Consider the following 16,884-nt stretch of genomic DNA (forward strand, 5'->3'; position numbering starts at 1 on the left):
GTGTCTCTTGGCCAAGGTCACATATCTAGCATGTGGCAGAACCAGAATTTCAGGCTCGCTTTGTCTGACTCCGCGGTCTGCCACCATCCATTACCAGAGCTACTTAAGCATTTCCTGTGCAGCATGCCCAGGGCAGGCAAGTGCAGTCATACTCTGGAGGTGTGGGGTTATGGCCCAGCTACCTGTCCTAAGCCTAAATTCCATTGGAAGTCTAGTTTGTTTAATGTTAATGTCATTAAAAATTTGCATTCTATTCTCTAAAATGTTAATTGCAGTGGACAAAGGCTTTATATGTATGACCTGTCAACATAAGAAACATCCAGACCTGTAGAAAATTTTTGAGAGTTTATTTGAGCCGAACTGACAATATATGCCGGGGAGCAAGATCTCAAATGCTCCACAGAATAACAGTTTTGCAGCTTCTTTTACGCATTTGAAGTTAAGGAGGAAACTAAGGAAGGTTACATGGAGGGGGGATAAAGCAAGGCAGGGATTGGATTACAGGATAGTGAACCAGATTATGTGCTTTCTTCAGGATGGTTACAGCTTATTTCGAAGGTAGGTGCACAGAAACAGTGGTCAGGGCTTGCTTAAGGCAGAGTAAGCCTTTTACTAAAAAGTTATATGCCTAGGTAGTGACTCCCCACCATAACCTGCCTACTTGGGAATTTATGATCAGATCACCCTGTGAAGTTACTTTCCATAGAACTCCCCCTTTCTTTCATCCACAGGCTTAGTGAATAAACTTGATGCTCAAACGCATGAAGCCCTGTTATGTGTGGTGAGCACTGCTGGCCATGTACCCTAACATGAGAAGCGTAGTGCTCCCTGAGGCTGCGCGCTCAGTTCCTGTTCTCCGCTTTTAGCAGGGATTCAACGAGTGTCTTGTTTTAGAATTCTAGAGAATATTATGAAGTGAGATAACAAAAAGATCATAAACATAAAGAAAATTAAATTTTGTAAAGAACTCTGTTCTCTCAGGTTTCAAGTGGAACCTCTGATCTTCAGGTTTCCTGGAAGTGTTGAGCAGTTTCCTTAACCCACCACCTGTACTCACCACCCTGGACTCTGTGTGTTACGTGGGGGCTGAGATGCCCAGCAAACTGGTTTTGGTGAGACAGGGTGCCATTGATGACTCATTATAGTATACGTTCTTAATATGCTGTTTTAAAGATTGCATCTGTTGTTTCTTTAAGCAAGATGAATGTTGTATTTAAAAATTTTTTTAGTTTTATAGAAAAGCATGTGGCAGTAATGTTGAAGAACTTTTGAAAACATGAAAACTAAACTTGATGGGTCAGTTTTATTTTTGCAAATTACTTTCCTAAAATGAAACTTGAAGGTTAATTATGAGGAATTTCCTCACCCTCGAGACTTGGATTTTGGAGTGGATATTATTATTATCATCATCATCATCTCTTTAGGACCTTTTCATTCAAGTAACCATTATGAAATGTGGCTTAGGTTGTTAGATTTTCACTACTAATGTAAGACTGATGGCTCTTGTTAAAAGTGATCATTTTCTGTTATATAAATGAGTATGTGAACTGTGATTAAAGCTTGCTTTTGTATCTTAAGATTGCCTACTAATGCCTCTCATTGGCCATATGTAGTAGAAGTTGAAGGCGGCATTGGAGTGTCTTGGAATGTGATGTAATTGGCCTTTGGCTGTGAAGAAATCTCTCATATTCTCTTTCCATTGAAATTTCTGCCTTTCAGAGTCGAATGCATGGTTATTGCCAATGATGCCACTGTCAAAGGAGGTACCTACTACCCAGTGACTGTGAAAAAGCATTTACGGGCACAAGAAATTGCACTGCAAAACAGACTCCCCTGCATCTACTTGGGCAAGTCACAAGAGTTGCAAAATAAACTATTTTTAGCTCATAAAATATGACTTTATCAATTAGTATTTAAAAAAAACGATCTCCTATAGCAAAAGAAATGCACGTTCTTGGCTGGGAACTCTGGGAGAAAAAGTAAATAAAAACTACCCCTAATAACATCACTGAGGAGTAGCCCCTGACAGTATTTTGGTTTATGCCAATTTTTTCTCTGCAGATGTGTACTTTTGTTCTCTCTCTCTCTCTCTCTCTCTCTATATATATATATATATTTATTTTCTGCTAACCATAATGGGTTCAAATTATGAAAAAAATAATAGCTAATATCTTCAAATCTTTTGAGTATCAGGTACTGTGTTAAATGCTTGAATATGTATATAATTTAAACTTTTTTTAATTTGTTGATTTGAGAGAGAGAGAAGGAGAAACATCAATTTTTGTTGTTCCTCTTATGTATGCATTCATTGGTTGATTCTTTTATGTGCCCTGACTGGGCAGTGAAATAGCACCCTTGGTGTATTGGGCGATACTCTAATCAACTGAGCTACCCGGCTGAGGCTGAGAATGTATATAGTTTGAGCAGAGAAAATGTAAAGAAATTTAACTTAATTTAATTTAAAAAAATGTATTTTTCAATTATAGTTGACATATAGTATTATATATTTCAGGTATACAACATAGTGATTAGACACTTTATGTACATTATGAAGTGATCACCTGATTAAGTCTAATAAGGAAATTTAATTTTCAATGAAAGTAAATTTATATTTAAAATTAAAATACATTTAAATCTAAGGATATTTTAAAAAGAACATAGAAACAAAGCAGTATAAAATAGTCACTTTCTGAATATTGGCTTAGTTTTATAAAATGCTAAGATATATTGTTCATTTATGTGGGTATTTGAACAGGTATTGAAGGGGATTTTTTTTCTGCGAAGGTGAATTTGCCTGGTTGACTACTTTGTATATATAGCATACAGCAGATGAGGTCCTGCTGCTGCTATGCCAAACAGTGTAGTGGGGTGCAGTGGAGAGTATGATGTTGTCTTTGTCTTCAGTCCCTCATAGTAATTGGAGACAAGATGTAATATATCAAATAACAATAAAAGATTTGAGGTGTAGGCAAGAATAATAGGTATGGCACTAACTGACTTTTCGTATCATTACTATGTGTACTCACAGTATACACTGAACTAAGTGCACCACACACATTATTTCGTGTGATACCAGTAAGAACTCTTATGAGATCGCTACTGTTATCTTCATTTCCCAGGTGAGAGAACCGAGGCATAGAATAGTTAGGAAACACCCCTGTGATCACAAAGCTATGAAGTATCCAAACTGTGTTTTGAACTTAGCTGACATTCTTATCCACCACTCTAATCTGCAGTAAAAACAATATCAGAAGGCAATATGTGATACATTGTCACATAAATTCTGTAGATGGTTTTTGTGTTTGTTAGAAAGAGAGAAAGACACTTTTTTTGAGCTGAACTGATTAAGCATTTACAGTGTTTCAGAGGTGTTAGCTGGTCCTCAAAGGAGAGAATACACATTTCAAGTGGATTTGGCCCAGAGGTAGGAGAGCCTAATGGATCTGAGGAAAACAGTGAACCCTTTTGGTTTTGTTGGGGAATTGATGCTGTAGAATAGTTTAGAAAGACAGCACAATTTTTTATAATTAAGAATATTGCTGTCATTAGTACAAATGTTCCTGTGTTTATCATATTTTGTTCATAGAGATGTACTTATTTCTTTCCTTTCCTGTCTTCAGTTGATTCAGGAGGGGCAAACTTACCTCGACAAGCAGACATATTTCCAGATCGAGATGACTTTGGCCGCATATTCTATAATCAGGCAATTATGTCTTCTAAAAATATCGCACAGGTAATTTCTCATTAAGAGATGCATTGCTTTTTGCTCTAGATGACTTTGCTAAATAGGTTCTCTGAGATGACTTAAAACTAGTGATTTCAGAGTTTAGTCTTTTTCCACAGAAAGTATCTTACTCCGGTCAGAGTCTTCTGTTAATCATAGGAATATACTTTTACTGTAATAAAGGTAATTTACCAAAGAAAAACGGTTTTTAGAAAGAATGGGCACCACATAATTGTTTTTTTAGAACCATATTCTGAAGAAGCTAGTATATGTATGAGGAGGCATGTACAAGAAAATACGTAGCACTGTTTGTACAGCAAAAATTAAAGAACAGTCTAAATGATCATTAATACAGTTTTTAGTTGTTAAAGTGAATGAACTAGAGTTGCGTGATCAACATAAATACATCTCAAAAAATATTTCGAGTAAAAAAAATAGTGGAATAAATATATAGCCAATTGCTATGTATGTAAAGCTTAAATATATCAAATAGTACTGCCTCTTATTTATGGCTAAACATGCACATGTGAATGATATTTAGCCTTGAAACAATGGTCACTTTTGAGGTAGGAGCGAGGGGAAAGGGGTCAGAAAGAGGTATAGAGAGGCTTCAGTTATGTCTGAAATATTTTATTCCTTTAAAAAAACCTGAAATAAATTGGGTGAAATATCAAGATTTAGTAAGACTTGATATTGGGTAGAAGAATGTTTATTATTCGCTAATCTTTTTTGCATGTTTGAAATACTTCATAATACTGATGCTACTCCTTTATGTTTAATAGGATTTCTTAAGTTTGTAGTATTTTTATAAATATTCTTATTAACTAGTCTTCACTTGCAGTTATCTCTTCTTTTTTATTTTCTATCAGTAGAGTATGTTATTATTCATTATATATTCTACTGTTATGTAGTAACCTTGCATATCTCTGTGCTTTATTTATCTAGATAGAAAATTCAGCTTTGCTCAGTTTTGTATAGATGGCTCTCCCATTATCTGGTATAAAGTTCTTAATGTGATCCTGAGAGGAGAGAAAGAGCACGAGAGAGAGCACAAGACAGCATGTGGACGCTCTTTGTAGGTCTTCACATGGCATTCTTTATGAGCCTGTGTTTTCTTCTCTGTCTTATAAGGACACACTTGTCATGGATTTAGAGCCCACTTGGGTAATCCAGAATGATATTATCTAAAGATCCTTAACTACATCTGCAAAGACTTTTTCCAAGTAAAGTCACATTCCTAGGCTCTAGGGATTTGGGTATGGACATATCTTTGTAGGGGCCACTATTCAACCCACTGTAGACTTTTGTCACCTTGCAATCTCATTTTTCACTCTTTCTATTCATCTAGCTTTTGTGGAAACTATATAAAACAGCCAAATATTTACAGAGGACCTACTGTAAGCCAGGTACTGTTCTGGTGAATAAAGCCAGATAGTGTCTCTGTTCCTGTGGAACTTAAAGCTTGAAGTGCTTTAAAAATCAGGGCTTTCTTAGGTCCATAGACACATGAAAAAATGCTCAACATCATTAGCCATCAGGGAGATGCAAATAAAAACCACAATGAGATACCATTTTACACCAGTCAGAATGGCCATCATCAACAAATCAACAAGCAACAAGTGCTGGCGAGGATGTGGAGAAATGGGAACCCTACTGCACTGTTGGTGGGAATGCAGACTGGTGCAGCCACTATGGAGAACAGTATGGAATTACCTCAAAAGATTAAAAATGGAACTGCCTTTTGAACCAGCGACTCCACTACTAGGATTATACCCGAAGAATCTTGAAACACCAATTCAAAAGAACTTATGCACCCCTATGTTCATAGCAGCCCTGTTTACAATAGCCAAGTGCTGGAAACAACCTAAGTGCCCATCTGTAGATGAGTGGATCAAAAAACTGTGGTACATTTACACAATGGAATACTATGTAGCAGAAAGAAAGAAGGAACTCCTGCCATTTGCAACAACATGGATGGAACTAGAGAGAATTATGCTTAGTGAAATAAGCCAGGCAAAGAAAGAAAAATACCATATGATATCACCTAATACAGGAAACTAAAGAACAACACAAACAAAGGAACTAAATAGAACAAAGAGCAGAATAGCAGTCAATAGGGGGGAGGGGAGAGGGAGAGAAGGGGGATAAGTAAGGGAAGGGTTTAGTCCAAGAACCCGTATAAATGACTCATGAACATGGACAACCGGGAGGGATATGATTGCGGGAGAGGGGGTGGGTTGGGTGGGGGAGAGAAATTGGGGGAAAAGGGGACAACTGTAATTGAAAAACCAAAAAAAAAAAAAAAAAAAAAAAATCAGGGCTTTCTTAAATTCAAAGTTTCATATATTTTGAATAAGCAGTACCTGCCTATGATTAAAAAAAATTTTTTTTAAATGCCTCAAGGGCAGTTGACTGAATGCCTTCCTTTTGTCTGTTTTATTTTTGTTTCCTAAAAATTTTAATAACAATATTTCTTTAACTGAGCCACTTCTCTTAATTTATTTTTTTCTTTCACTCTACTAGGAAGTTTATAGTTGAGGTTTGCCTTTTGATATTTTTATGAACTTCTTGGAATTTAAAATGAATTTAATTATTATTATATACTAGTCTCCGCAGTGCCCATTCTGAGCTTTTCCCCTATCTATGATCTCTAAACCTGATATCTGCACCGAGGCTACTGCTCCATGCTTTACTGAGTCAGGCTGCGTGTGAACACTGCTGTTTCTTTTAAAAACACTGTTACTTCCTCTGTCTTCTTTTATCCCAGAACGGTTTAGCCTTCTCCTAGCCTAAACTTGGCATTTAGAATCTTAACCCCAACTCCTCCTTTGTGCTTTATCCATTTCTCTCTTTCACTTTTATATTTTCTCATCCACTTATTTTTCTCATAGACAGTAGTCATGTTGACTTCTTTTTTTTTAAAGGAAAAAGAAAAAGTATCAAAAATAATGCCAAAGCAAAGGACCTTTTCTAGCTTCTGCTGTTCCTTGAAGCTTCTCTCCTTCCCAAAATTGCCAAACAACTTTTTTTAAAGTTTGTATTGAATTTATTGGGATGAATATTTTAAAAACTTTTTATTAAATTTATACAAACTTCCTAATGATTGGCCCAGGATCTTCTTTCATGACTGCTCGCTCTCCTTAAAAGCTTTCTGCCCCCAGAGGGTCCCACTAACCTAGAGACTAGATTCTCACTCCACACAAGCTCTTGGTATTATCATTGTTTCCTTTCTTGAAATTCTCTAGGCTTCATGCCACTCTCTCCATTTAATCCTCCCAACCCCACCCAAGAACTTTTCCTTAATGGTTTAATAAAATCTCATGACCTACCTGTCATCTCCATGATCGTTTTCTCGCTCTGACCTCCCTTCTCTCTTCTACTTACACTTAGGGCTTCTGTTTGTGTGGATTTCCTGCTGGGTCCATTGGTTTAAACTAGACATTGGGCACTTTAACTTTCCCTACTAATTTGTTTCTTTACCCGTGTTTGTTTGCTATCGATGGTACTTGCTTCTTGTTCTTTTCCCTAGGATTGAGACTTTAATGTCATTCTTGTCTCTTCTCTGCTTTTTCCTCTACTTAATTCTTTTAGATCAAAAATATGTATAGTGTCTTCCTTATTTTTGTATTTTCAGGAGCTCCTCTGATGCTGGGCAGATAATCAACACATAATAAACCATTGTCGAATGAAGTCCTGTCGATGGGTTGGTCCTTTCCACTCCCTTCCCATTGCTACCAACTAGGCAGTTTGGGCCTTCATTACCATCTGTGCTGTGGCACTAGCTTCACCTGCCTGGTGTCCCTGACTGCCTAGTCTCTCCTTTTCTGTTGTACACATTACCGCAAGGTTATTTATCTAGTTCCCTGATTCCAAACCATATTGTCTCCAAAGCAAACTTCAGACTTTTTCGTTGGTACTTAAGACCCTGAGTGATGTGGTTTTAACCTAATTTTCTAGCCTTACTGCTCATGCACTGTAGACAACCATCAGTCTGCACCCCTCACTCTGTTCATAGGCACCATGGCCTTTCATAACTGTCTGCTTGAGTCCTCTTTTCCCCAGTCCTTGGGGTCTAAGTCTCCAACCCATTTTCCAAGGCACTTCTCTGATGCCACCTTTATCAGGAAAGCTTCCCAGAATTTTTTACCAGAAATAATCTTTTCCTTCTCCCACTTCCTGTAATTCTTGAGCTATACCTTACTAATGGCATTTATTCCTTTTATCTAGATATATCCTAATATCCCTCACTAGACTACTAACCTACTTGAGACTAGAGACATTATTAGATTGTTTATATTTTCACACATTTCCTTAAGGTGCTTGATTAATATTTATTAAAAGAGTGAAACTATAACATTAAAGTGATACCTAACATTGAGTAATTCTGCTTCCTATATTTTAATGTCTTATTATTTAAGACATTCACTTAGATGGACTGATTAAAAACAATTTTTATACGTTATTTTATAAAACAGTTATTGTAACTCCAGTTTTGTCATGTGTGCCTTTTGATAGCTAGCAGTATCTTCCTTCCTTGTTCAGTTCCTGTTTTCCTCCACAATGTTGATTTTTATTTTAATGTTATTAACCTTGCCCATTGTAAATCCACACATGCACTTATAAGATGTATGTTTTTCCCTGTTATTTTCTGTATTTTTGAAGTGCTAAAAATGTGGACAGATTCCTACAGACCTTCCAGGTTTAAACTTTTTGTTTTTGCTTTCAAAGAGAAAAGACAGTTAAATGAGCTGCTTTACATTCTCTTCGGTTCCACCTTTCCTTCCTTTCTCTGGTAGGTTTTAGGACCCTGTGTTTTGGAAGTTGAAGGATGTAGTGTATTGGTTGGTGTCAGGTCATTGAGTCTGTCTCAAGTCCCGAGGACGCCTTTCCTGGGCCTTCTCTGGATGGTTGCCCTATGCCATGATGACCTTGGAAGTGCCCTTCTTTTATTTTTCTGATTGTGGTTTCCATGTTGCTGATTTTTAAGTGTGAGACTTGTACTTGTCTTCCAAAGTGGGTTCTTTGTATTTGTTTTCTTTAGGTCTCACATTACCATTAATTATTATGTTCTAGCTGTAGTCTAGTCCAGTCTAGAGCAATTTTTGTTCTGATGTATCAACTCTCTTCACATTTTACTGTAATCCTTACTACACCAGCAACAAAGTGCTTTTGTTTTTCCTGACAGAAGTAGTCATTATTTTCTTCAGAAATAGGCATTATTCATAGAGCCATGTTTAATTGCAGCTCCCTCAGGCCTTTCCCCTTTTTTTCTTTGTGCTTCTGCTTGTTGTTTTATTTGTTTTTGGAGATGTACTTAAAATTATTCTTATGTGTCTCCCCCTTCTTCCCTCACCTGCTCCCTCATCCCCACCTTAGCTTCGCTCATTGTTTTTGAAATTTGTTTTCTTTGCTTCAGACCTTGGTAATTGTTTTGAGAGGCTTAGTTAGGACAGGCACTGTATATCATTGTTTTAAAAATGCATTTCAATCTGTTCATGAAGCCAGATAGAGCCTAGGGGAGACAAAATCATTCTGTTTAAATGTTTGAGGCTTTCTGATTAAGATTGAGGAAGAAACAGGACATTCTGGGCTTTTTGTTTTCTGTGTACGTTTCAGCGTATCCAATTAGCACAGATAAGCATGCGAATTCTAGAATCAGCAGTGTAATCAGTCAGTAAATTGATAATATTCTTAAATTCTGGACAGCTATAGAATTGATGTGTATTTTGGGGCTTTTATTTTTATTTTTTAAAGATTTTTAAATTTTAAAAAAATATTATTTTTAGAGAGAGGGGAAGGAAGGGAGAAAGAGAGGGAGAGAAACATCACTGTGTGGTTGCCTCTTGTGTGCCTCCAACTGGAGACCTGGCCCACAACCCAGGCATGTGCTCTGACTGGGAATTGAACCAGCGACCCTTTGGTTTGCAAGCCAGTGCTCAATACACTGAGCTACACCAACCAGGGCAGTGGCTTTTATTTTTTAATAGTAGTTCTTCAGACCCAGGAATTAAATAATGTGATGTTAATAATTGATGAATAACTTTCTTGAAAAAAAAGTGTGATGTAGGCAGTATTTGCTTTTCACAATTCATTTGAAGTGTAAAAAGATGAAAGGCTTAAAAATATATTATTTTAGAACTATATTATTATATTTTTAATGGCTTTTCCATCAAGCAACTGAAACGTTTTCCCCCTCCACATTATAGTATATTACGTTTACCACCCTGTGCCTTGGAACTGAATAGTCTGCAATTTTTCAGTGGACGGATGGAGGTCTGGAATTCATAGCCTTTCTTCTCAGACACCCTTTACATAGGGCAGGCTGATCACCTACAATTTGTAATGTATTTTGGGTACAATGAGGACCATTCCGTGTTCAGGCAAGACCTGGAGGGTAGTGAAATTTTGTTTAAAGCTTTTAAAAGACTATTGCCTCTGTTATGTAGCATCTTTTTTCCTTTTACTCAAAAAATTTGCTGTGCCTTCTGTAGTGGTGATGGCAAGTGTCATTACTGTCAGGTACACATCATTCTTAAGCTTTCTTGCTGCTTTCTTTTTTACTCTTTTTATTTTTATTTTTAAATCCTCACCCAAGGATACATTTATTGATTTGAGTGAATGAGTGAGAGAGAGAGAGAGAAACATCAATGTGAGAGAAAAACATTGATCAGTTGCCTCCTGTACATGCCCCAACTGGGGATTGAACCCACAAACTAGGAATGTGCCCTGACCAGGGATAAAGTCCCTGGTGCACGGATGAATGCTCCAGCCAACTGAGCCACACTGGCCATGGCTCTGTCTTACTCTTGATTCTTTCAGGTCTTGGAATCACCTGTACTTCCTCACCCTACAAGAGCAACCTCTTGGTTTGTCTGTGTCATAGAGCAGACCCATCTCACTGGTGACTGTGTGGACTGTAGCCACTCAGTACAGTTCTTGAGGGTACTCTGTTGTCCTGAGGGTCACCGTGATGTCTCTCCGGGCATAGTGCCTGTGCTGAACCTTCCATGCAACTCTTAAGTGTGATCGGAACAGTATATGGTTAAGTCTCTTATGCCCTTTTAATATCCTTGTAGTAGAGAAAGCAGCAGAATTCTCTACTACAAGGTTCCAGATTCTTTGTCCTGAGTGGCCCAGTGTAATATCTCTGTTGTACCACAGACTGATGCTTTGGGACTTGCAAGCTCCCAAATGCCCTGGGGTCCTTGTGTTATTTAGGAGCAGCAGCAGACACATGGCAGAGCTCTTCTTGGTGCACGGTCACTCTATTTTGTGAGTGAATGGCTCAGAATTGAATGGTGAGAAGAGGAGATTGTGTAACAGTGGCAACTTACCTGTGTCCTCTTATTTAATTTTTATTTCCGTTTTCAGAATCTGCTTTACCTATATTAAGTTTTGTTCCTGTTAGACACGTGTGACTGGAATAGCCTTTCTTATTGATGAAAAACTTGAGAATTTTGATTTTTGTATACTTAGTAACTCTAGCTCTTGCCTTAAGATTTTTTTATAACAGTTTTATTAACATATAGTTCACATACCATATAATTTACCAATTTATTATATTCAGTGATTTTTAAGATATTCATACTGTTGAACATTTTTATTCTCCCAAAAAGAAACACTATATTCATTAGCAGTCATTCTGTCCACTCTCCCCAGCCCCTGGCAACCACAAATCCACTTTGTGTTTCTATGGATTTGCCTATTCTGGACATTTCATACAAATGGAGTCATACAATAAGTGATCTTTTGTGACTAGCCTCAGGGTTTACACATGTCTTTCTCTTAGTTTAAGACTGTCCTAAGTCTTCAGATGTGTGCTTCAGTTGCAGTCTGTTAAGGTAGATTGTTTTGCTCTCTGTATTAGTTATCTATTGCTACAGAACAAATTACCCCTAAATTCAGCAGTTTAAGGTAACAGTATCTATTATCTCACAGTTTCTGTGGGTCAGGAGTCTGAGCACACCTTAGCTGGATCCTCTAGTGAGGCTTGACTGGGAAGGATCCAACTCCTAGCTTACTCACATGGTTGACAGGATTCAGTTCTTTGCAGGCCTCACTCAGTTCCTTGTGAGCTGTTGGCCGGAGGCCTTCCTAGTTTTCTTCCTTGCACAGGCTTCTCCATAGAACATCTCACCACATGTCAGCTGGCTGCATCATAGTGAGCAAGTGGGCGAGAGAGAGAGAGGGCCATCAAGATGAAGACACAGTGTTTCATATCTTGATAACAGAAATGACACTTGCCATTTGACAGAAGCACATCACCGGATCCAAGGGGACGAGATTACACAGGTCATGAATACCAGCATCAGGGATTATTGGGAGGCCATTATTAGCTGGTGTCAGAGAAGTAGATTGTTGATTTACTTGGTTTCAGAAGTACTGTAAAGGAAATACGTCAAAGTAGCCTAAAGGAATGTGGTAAAAATTCCCTGATGTAGATGTGCCAATAATTTGTCAGCTACTGACTTGTGAGACCTTTCTACTGAATTGGCAGATCTTTCTCCCCCAACCTGAGATGGCATGATGACATTCAGTTTCATTTCCCTCATTGTTTTTTTTTTTTTTTTAATTAATTTTTTAACAAGGTTACTTTATCTGTTTTTAGAGAGAGGGGAAAGGAGAAAGAGGGAGAGAAACATCAATGTGCACTTGCCTCTCACATGCCCCCAACTGGGGATCTGGCGTGCAACCTAGTCACGTGCCCTGACTGGGAATCCAACCAGCGACACTTGGTTCGCAGGCCGACGCTCAATTCACTGAGCCACAGCAGCCAGGGCTTCCCTCATTGTTTTTAATGTGTGTGCGTGTGCGTGTGTGTGTTTTTGTTGACATATAGTTGACACAATCATTTCCCTCAGTTTTCTCTTACTACATTTTGGCAAACTGATTCCTCTATCTTTGTCTCCTCCATCCCAACCTTTGTGCCCATCCTCGGGCTCTGAGTACTCACTGGTGGTGCTGTTCTTTTCTCTCCTTGTAAGTTCCTGGTTGTGTTCATGGACCCCTGCTGTGCCTGTTTAGTTCTACAGGCCTTATTTTAAAGTGTCCTCTTTTAGATTCTTACATCATTATAAACTCTTCTCTCTACTTCCTTGACTTCTTTTTAGTACTGCAATTGTTTAAGCAGACTCTGGTGTTCCAGTACAGAGAACAGGCTGACAAGGTGTAGTCATGTTGTTTGTTCCTGATGGAACCTTGAAGAAAAAGCCCATGAAATATTTCAGGCATGCAGAAAGTACAGAGAATAATAGAACAAAATGCTCACCTACCCTCAACTTGGATTTATGAAGTGTTAACATTTCATTATTACTGCCTCAGATTTTAAAGATCTTATTTATTGATAATTTATCCATTCAAGATATTGTATTCGACATGTTGGTTATTTGCATATTTTCACTATTACGAACACTACTACAATGAATGTTATTTTTGTGCTCACAGGCATGAGTTATTCTAGCCATAGATATTTTGAAAACAAACTTTGGGGTGTTAAGTAAAAACAATAAGGAATAAACATTGCTGTAATATGTTGACAGAAATATTGCAGCCATTTTAAATAACATACATGAAATAGGGAAAAAATAGGCTTTTTGTAAGAGCCATTTAGATGGAAAAATGTTGACTTGTTCTGCCTTCCATTTTTGGATTAAGACTAACATGACTTTTTTTGCAAAACAGATATTTGTATGTCCATAAGGAAAACTGATAGTATTGGAATTAGTAGCAAAAACTGCTTTCACATGATAACTTAAGACAATATCTATTATATACTTTTCTTAGTGATATTATTTATTCCTGTCTAGGGGTAACTGCCAAACCCTTATTGTTCTTTGGGTCATATTAATCTCCAGGAAAGAATATTTTTAAGCTTTTATTATGGAAAAATTTAAACACATACAACAGTGAAGTAGTGCCCTGAATCCTCCTATGTACATCACCCAGCTTCAACATAAATGACTTTCTTTTGAGCAGGATTTTCAACTGTGATGCTAACATTAGTTTTATATTTAGAATGTATCAAATTCAGGGTAACACACAGTATTAACCAACACTCATTTGGAGAATTATTTCAGTATTCCTGTGAGGTAAGTGGCAATTGTTTAGAGAAATTACTATTATTAGATTTAAGAATTATCCTTTCATACAGTTTTGCTAATTTATGAGTGGGTTGTATCTCCATTAGTTGTTTAGGCCACTTGTCTTTCTGGCCATTCTTCTCTCTGACAGGGAGATTGTCCATAAACTTTGTAGACGTATGATGTAAGCCGTTCAAAATGCTTTGTTACAAAAAGTTAGGAACCTATTCCAAATGTTTGGAGGGCTCCATTTTTATCTCTGTCTGTCTGTCTATTTATTAATTTTTTAAATCCTTACCTGAACATGTGTTTATTGATTTTTAGAGAGAGGAGGTGGGGTGGAGGGAGAGAGAGAGAGAGAGAGAGAAACATCGATGTGAGAGAGAAACAGATTGGTTGTCTCCTGTACACACCCTGACAGGGATCGAACCCGCAACCTAGGTATGTGCCCCGCAACCTTTTGTTGTATGGGATGACTCTCCAACCAACTGAGCCACTGGCCAGGACTAGAGGACTCCACTTTTAAAATGAAGCAAAGGGATTAGCTAATAGTATCCCTTGATATTGCAATGTTTGTGGGCTTGTAGTTCCAGAGACTGTATAATTCACTGTTTGGGCTGTACGTGGTGAGTTTCTTATATGCTTGGATTCCAGATAGCAGTGGTCATGGGCTCCTGTACGGCAGGAGGTGCTTACGTGCCTGTAATGGCTGATGAAAACATCATTGTACGCAAGCAGGGTACCATTTTCTTGGCAGGACCCCCCTTGGTAAGAACATAGTTTTGATTGATTGAAGTAAAATATACATAATATAAAATTTATTATTTTTACCATTTTAAGTATACAGTTCTGTGGCATTAAGTATATTCACTTTGTTGTACAACCATCACAACCACCCCTCTCTAGAACTTTCTTATCTTTTCCCTTCCAGGTATCTCTTCTTCCAGGGGCCTATCAGCCCAGCTCCCAGTGCATACATGACCCCCAAGGGTGGGCGTCCTCCATGCCAGGATGTGCCTCATACCTGGATGGGGAGTGGGCAAAAGGCTAGCCCTTAGCTCATACCCGCACCGAGTCATCTGCCAGAAAACATAATTCAGCACTGATAATGATGGTGCTGCTGTGCTCCGCCCTGAGCCACCACTGAGTGCACACCTGACCCCTGATCCCATACTAGGCCAGGTTCTCACTTAGGCAGATATAATAGTCATTGGGAAGGGAGTAGGGCCAAGGCACCCATTAGCAGAGAAGCAGGGAGTCATGAACCCATTTCACTGAGGTGGTGGGTAGCAGACTGGCCAACAGCTGAAGCTGTAAACCCCAACACATAAACTCCATTGTCCTCTCAGACTTCACTTACAGAACGCACATTCAAAGATAAATTAGAATGTTTGTAGAGTGACCACTGAGCATTAAGCTTCAAGCACGGGGCCCTTCTGAGAGTGGGATCCAGTGTAGCCTCACTGTTCACCTCCTTGTGATGCAGCACTGAGAACTGGATTGTACATCCTGGTTCTTCCTCACCCCAGACCCCTGACATTGGTCAGCTCCATTCCACTGGGTTTCAGTAATGCAGTCATCACTCTGCTGTGCTGATGGCACAGCATGACCCTGGACTTCACAGTGCTAGAGGGTAGGTGAAGACACAGATCATTACTACACCTTACAACAAAATAGCCCATTATAGGTGAAATCCAAGAATATTAAATAGATAACAAGAAAAATGTCATATTATAAAACCATAATCTATATACAGTAGGGTATTATTCAGCTATAAAAAGGAATGAAGTTTTGACACATGCCTCAACATGGATGAACCTTGAAAACGTTATGCCAGACACAAAAGGGCAAATATTGTATAGTTTCACTTCTGTGAAATAGAATAGTCAAATCCATAGAGACCAAAAGTAGATCAGTAGTTGCCAGGGACTGGGAGGGTGGGATGGGGAGTGGCTGCTAATGAGTATGGGGTTTCTTTTGGGAGTGATGAATGTTCTGGAGTTAGGTGGCAGTAATGGCTGCACAAGTTTGTAAATACACTAAGAAACACTGAATTGTATACTTTAAATGGTGACCTTTACAGTGTGTGAATTATATCTCTAAAAGTAAGTTTATTGCTTCAAAAGTCTGTCAAAAACTTATCTTTAACTTTGGAATATTAACACATATTTATTAAAAAGAGTGTTAAAAAGAGATTGTGCTTTGTTGTGAATTAAGTATATTTTCCAAACGATTGTGTTAATTTTTAATAACGTTTATTGAGGATGAAGTCAGCCTGAGTAGCTGCCATTTCAAATGTGATAAAAGTCTCAAGGCATATTCAAAAAGCCTGTGGTGTTTATTATTCTTTAACATTTCTCTAGCTTTATATGATAGCAATCACTGTTTAATGAGAGGGAAAAAAGTAGTTCTTGTTTATTTTTCATTAGAGAATGAATAAAACGAATAATTGAAAACTTCTTTTTGGGAATATAGGCAGCATCATAACACTAGAATAATGCTAAGTATTTTCGAGAGATGATTTTGTTTAAAGGTTAGCAGTTACCAGTGGATTCAGATTTAACTTGTCCCTGGAAACAAGTTGGCAGCTGGAGAAGTCTGAGGTTCTGTCACAGAACTGAGCCTACTTTAGGAATCCACTATTGAAAGACTTGTTTACGGGTAGAAAAGAAGAGCAGCGTCCTCATCTGCTTGAGAATTCTTAATTTTGGCAATTGTTTTACTGAAGGTTAAGAAAAGACTTTGTAGGTTTCACATATAATGTGGGGTTGAGTTGCTGTAGTTTTTGGTAGCTAAAATGATTGAAAAAAATGCATAGTGGTAAGACAAGTTTTTGAAGGAGCTTTTTGTTCTTCTATCTTTTGTTTATCTTCTGAACGTGTGATTTAGTAGAATATTTTAATTTTCTCTTTGGCTTTTATCATTTTTGCACCTATCACAGTATCAGACATGATGTGGGTGCTCAATAAATATTAACTGATAACAAATCCTTAAAGTATTCCCTCACTAATCGGGGGTATTACGTTCTAGACCCCCCCGCGATAGGTGAAAATATGCAAAGTAGGAACCTTACATTTATTT

The 16,884-nt window shown here is 37.9% G+C and overlaps 1 protein-coding gene across 1 annotated transcript in view; it reads left to right on the plus strand.

The window, feature by feature from the left end:
• Positions 1-16,884, plus strand: part of MCCC2 (methylcrotonyl-CoA carboxylase subunit 2) — a 58,320-nt gene that overhangs the window by 11,775 nt on the left and 29,661 nt on the right. The window contains exons 5-7 of the mRNA XM_090276366.1: positions 1,720-1,847; positions 3,621-3,733; positions 14,458-14,571. Coding sequence (XP_090132492.1) covers positions 1,720-1,847; positions 3,621-3,733; positions 14,458-14,571 — 355 coding nt within the window. The remainder of the gene's footprint in view (positions 1-1,719; positions 1,848-3,620; positions 3,734-14,457; positions 14,572-16,884) is intronic.

The sequence above is a fragment of the Furipterus horrens genome, unplaced genomic scaffold, assembly GCF_987537825.1.
Source record: "Furipterus horrens unplaced genomic scaffold, mFurHor1.1.pri manual_scaffold_5, whole genome shotgun sequence".
Taxonomy (NCBI): Eukaryota; Metazoa; Chordata; class Mammalia; order Chiroptera; family Furipteridae; genus Furipterus; species Furipterus horrens.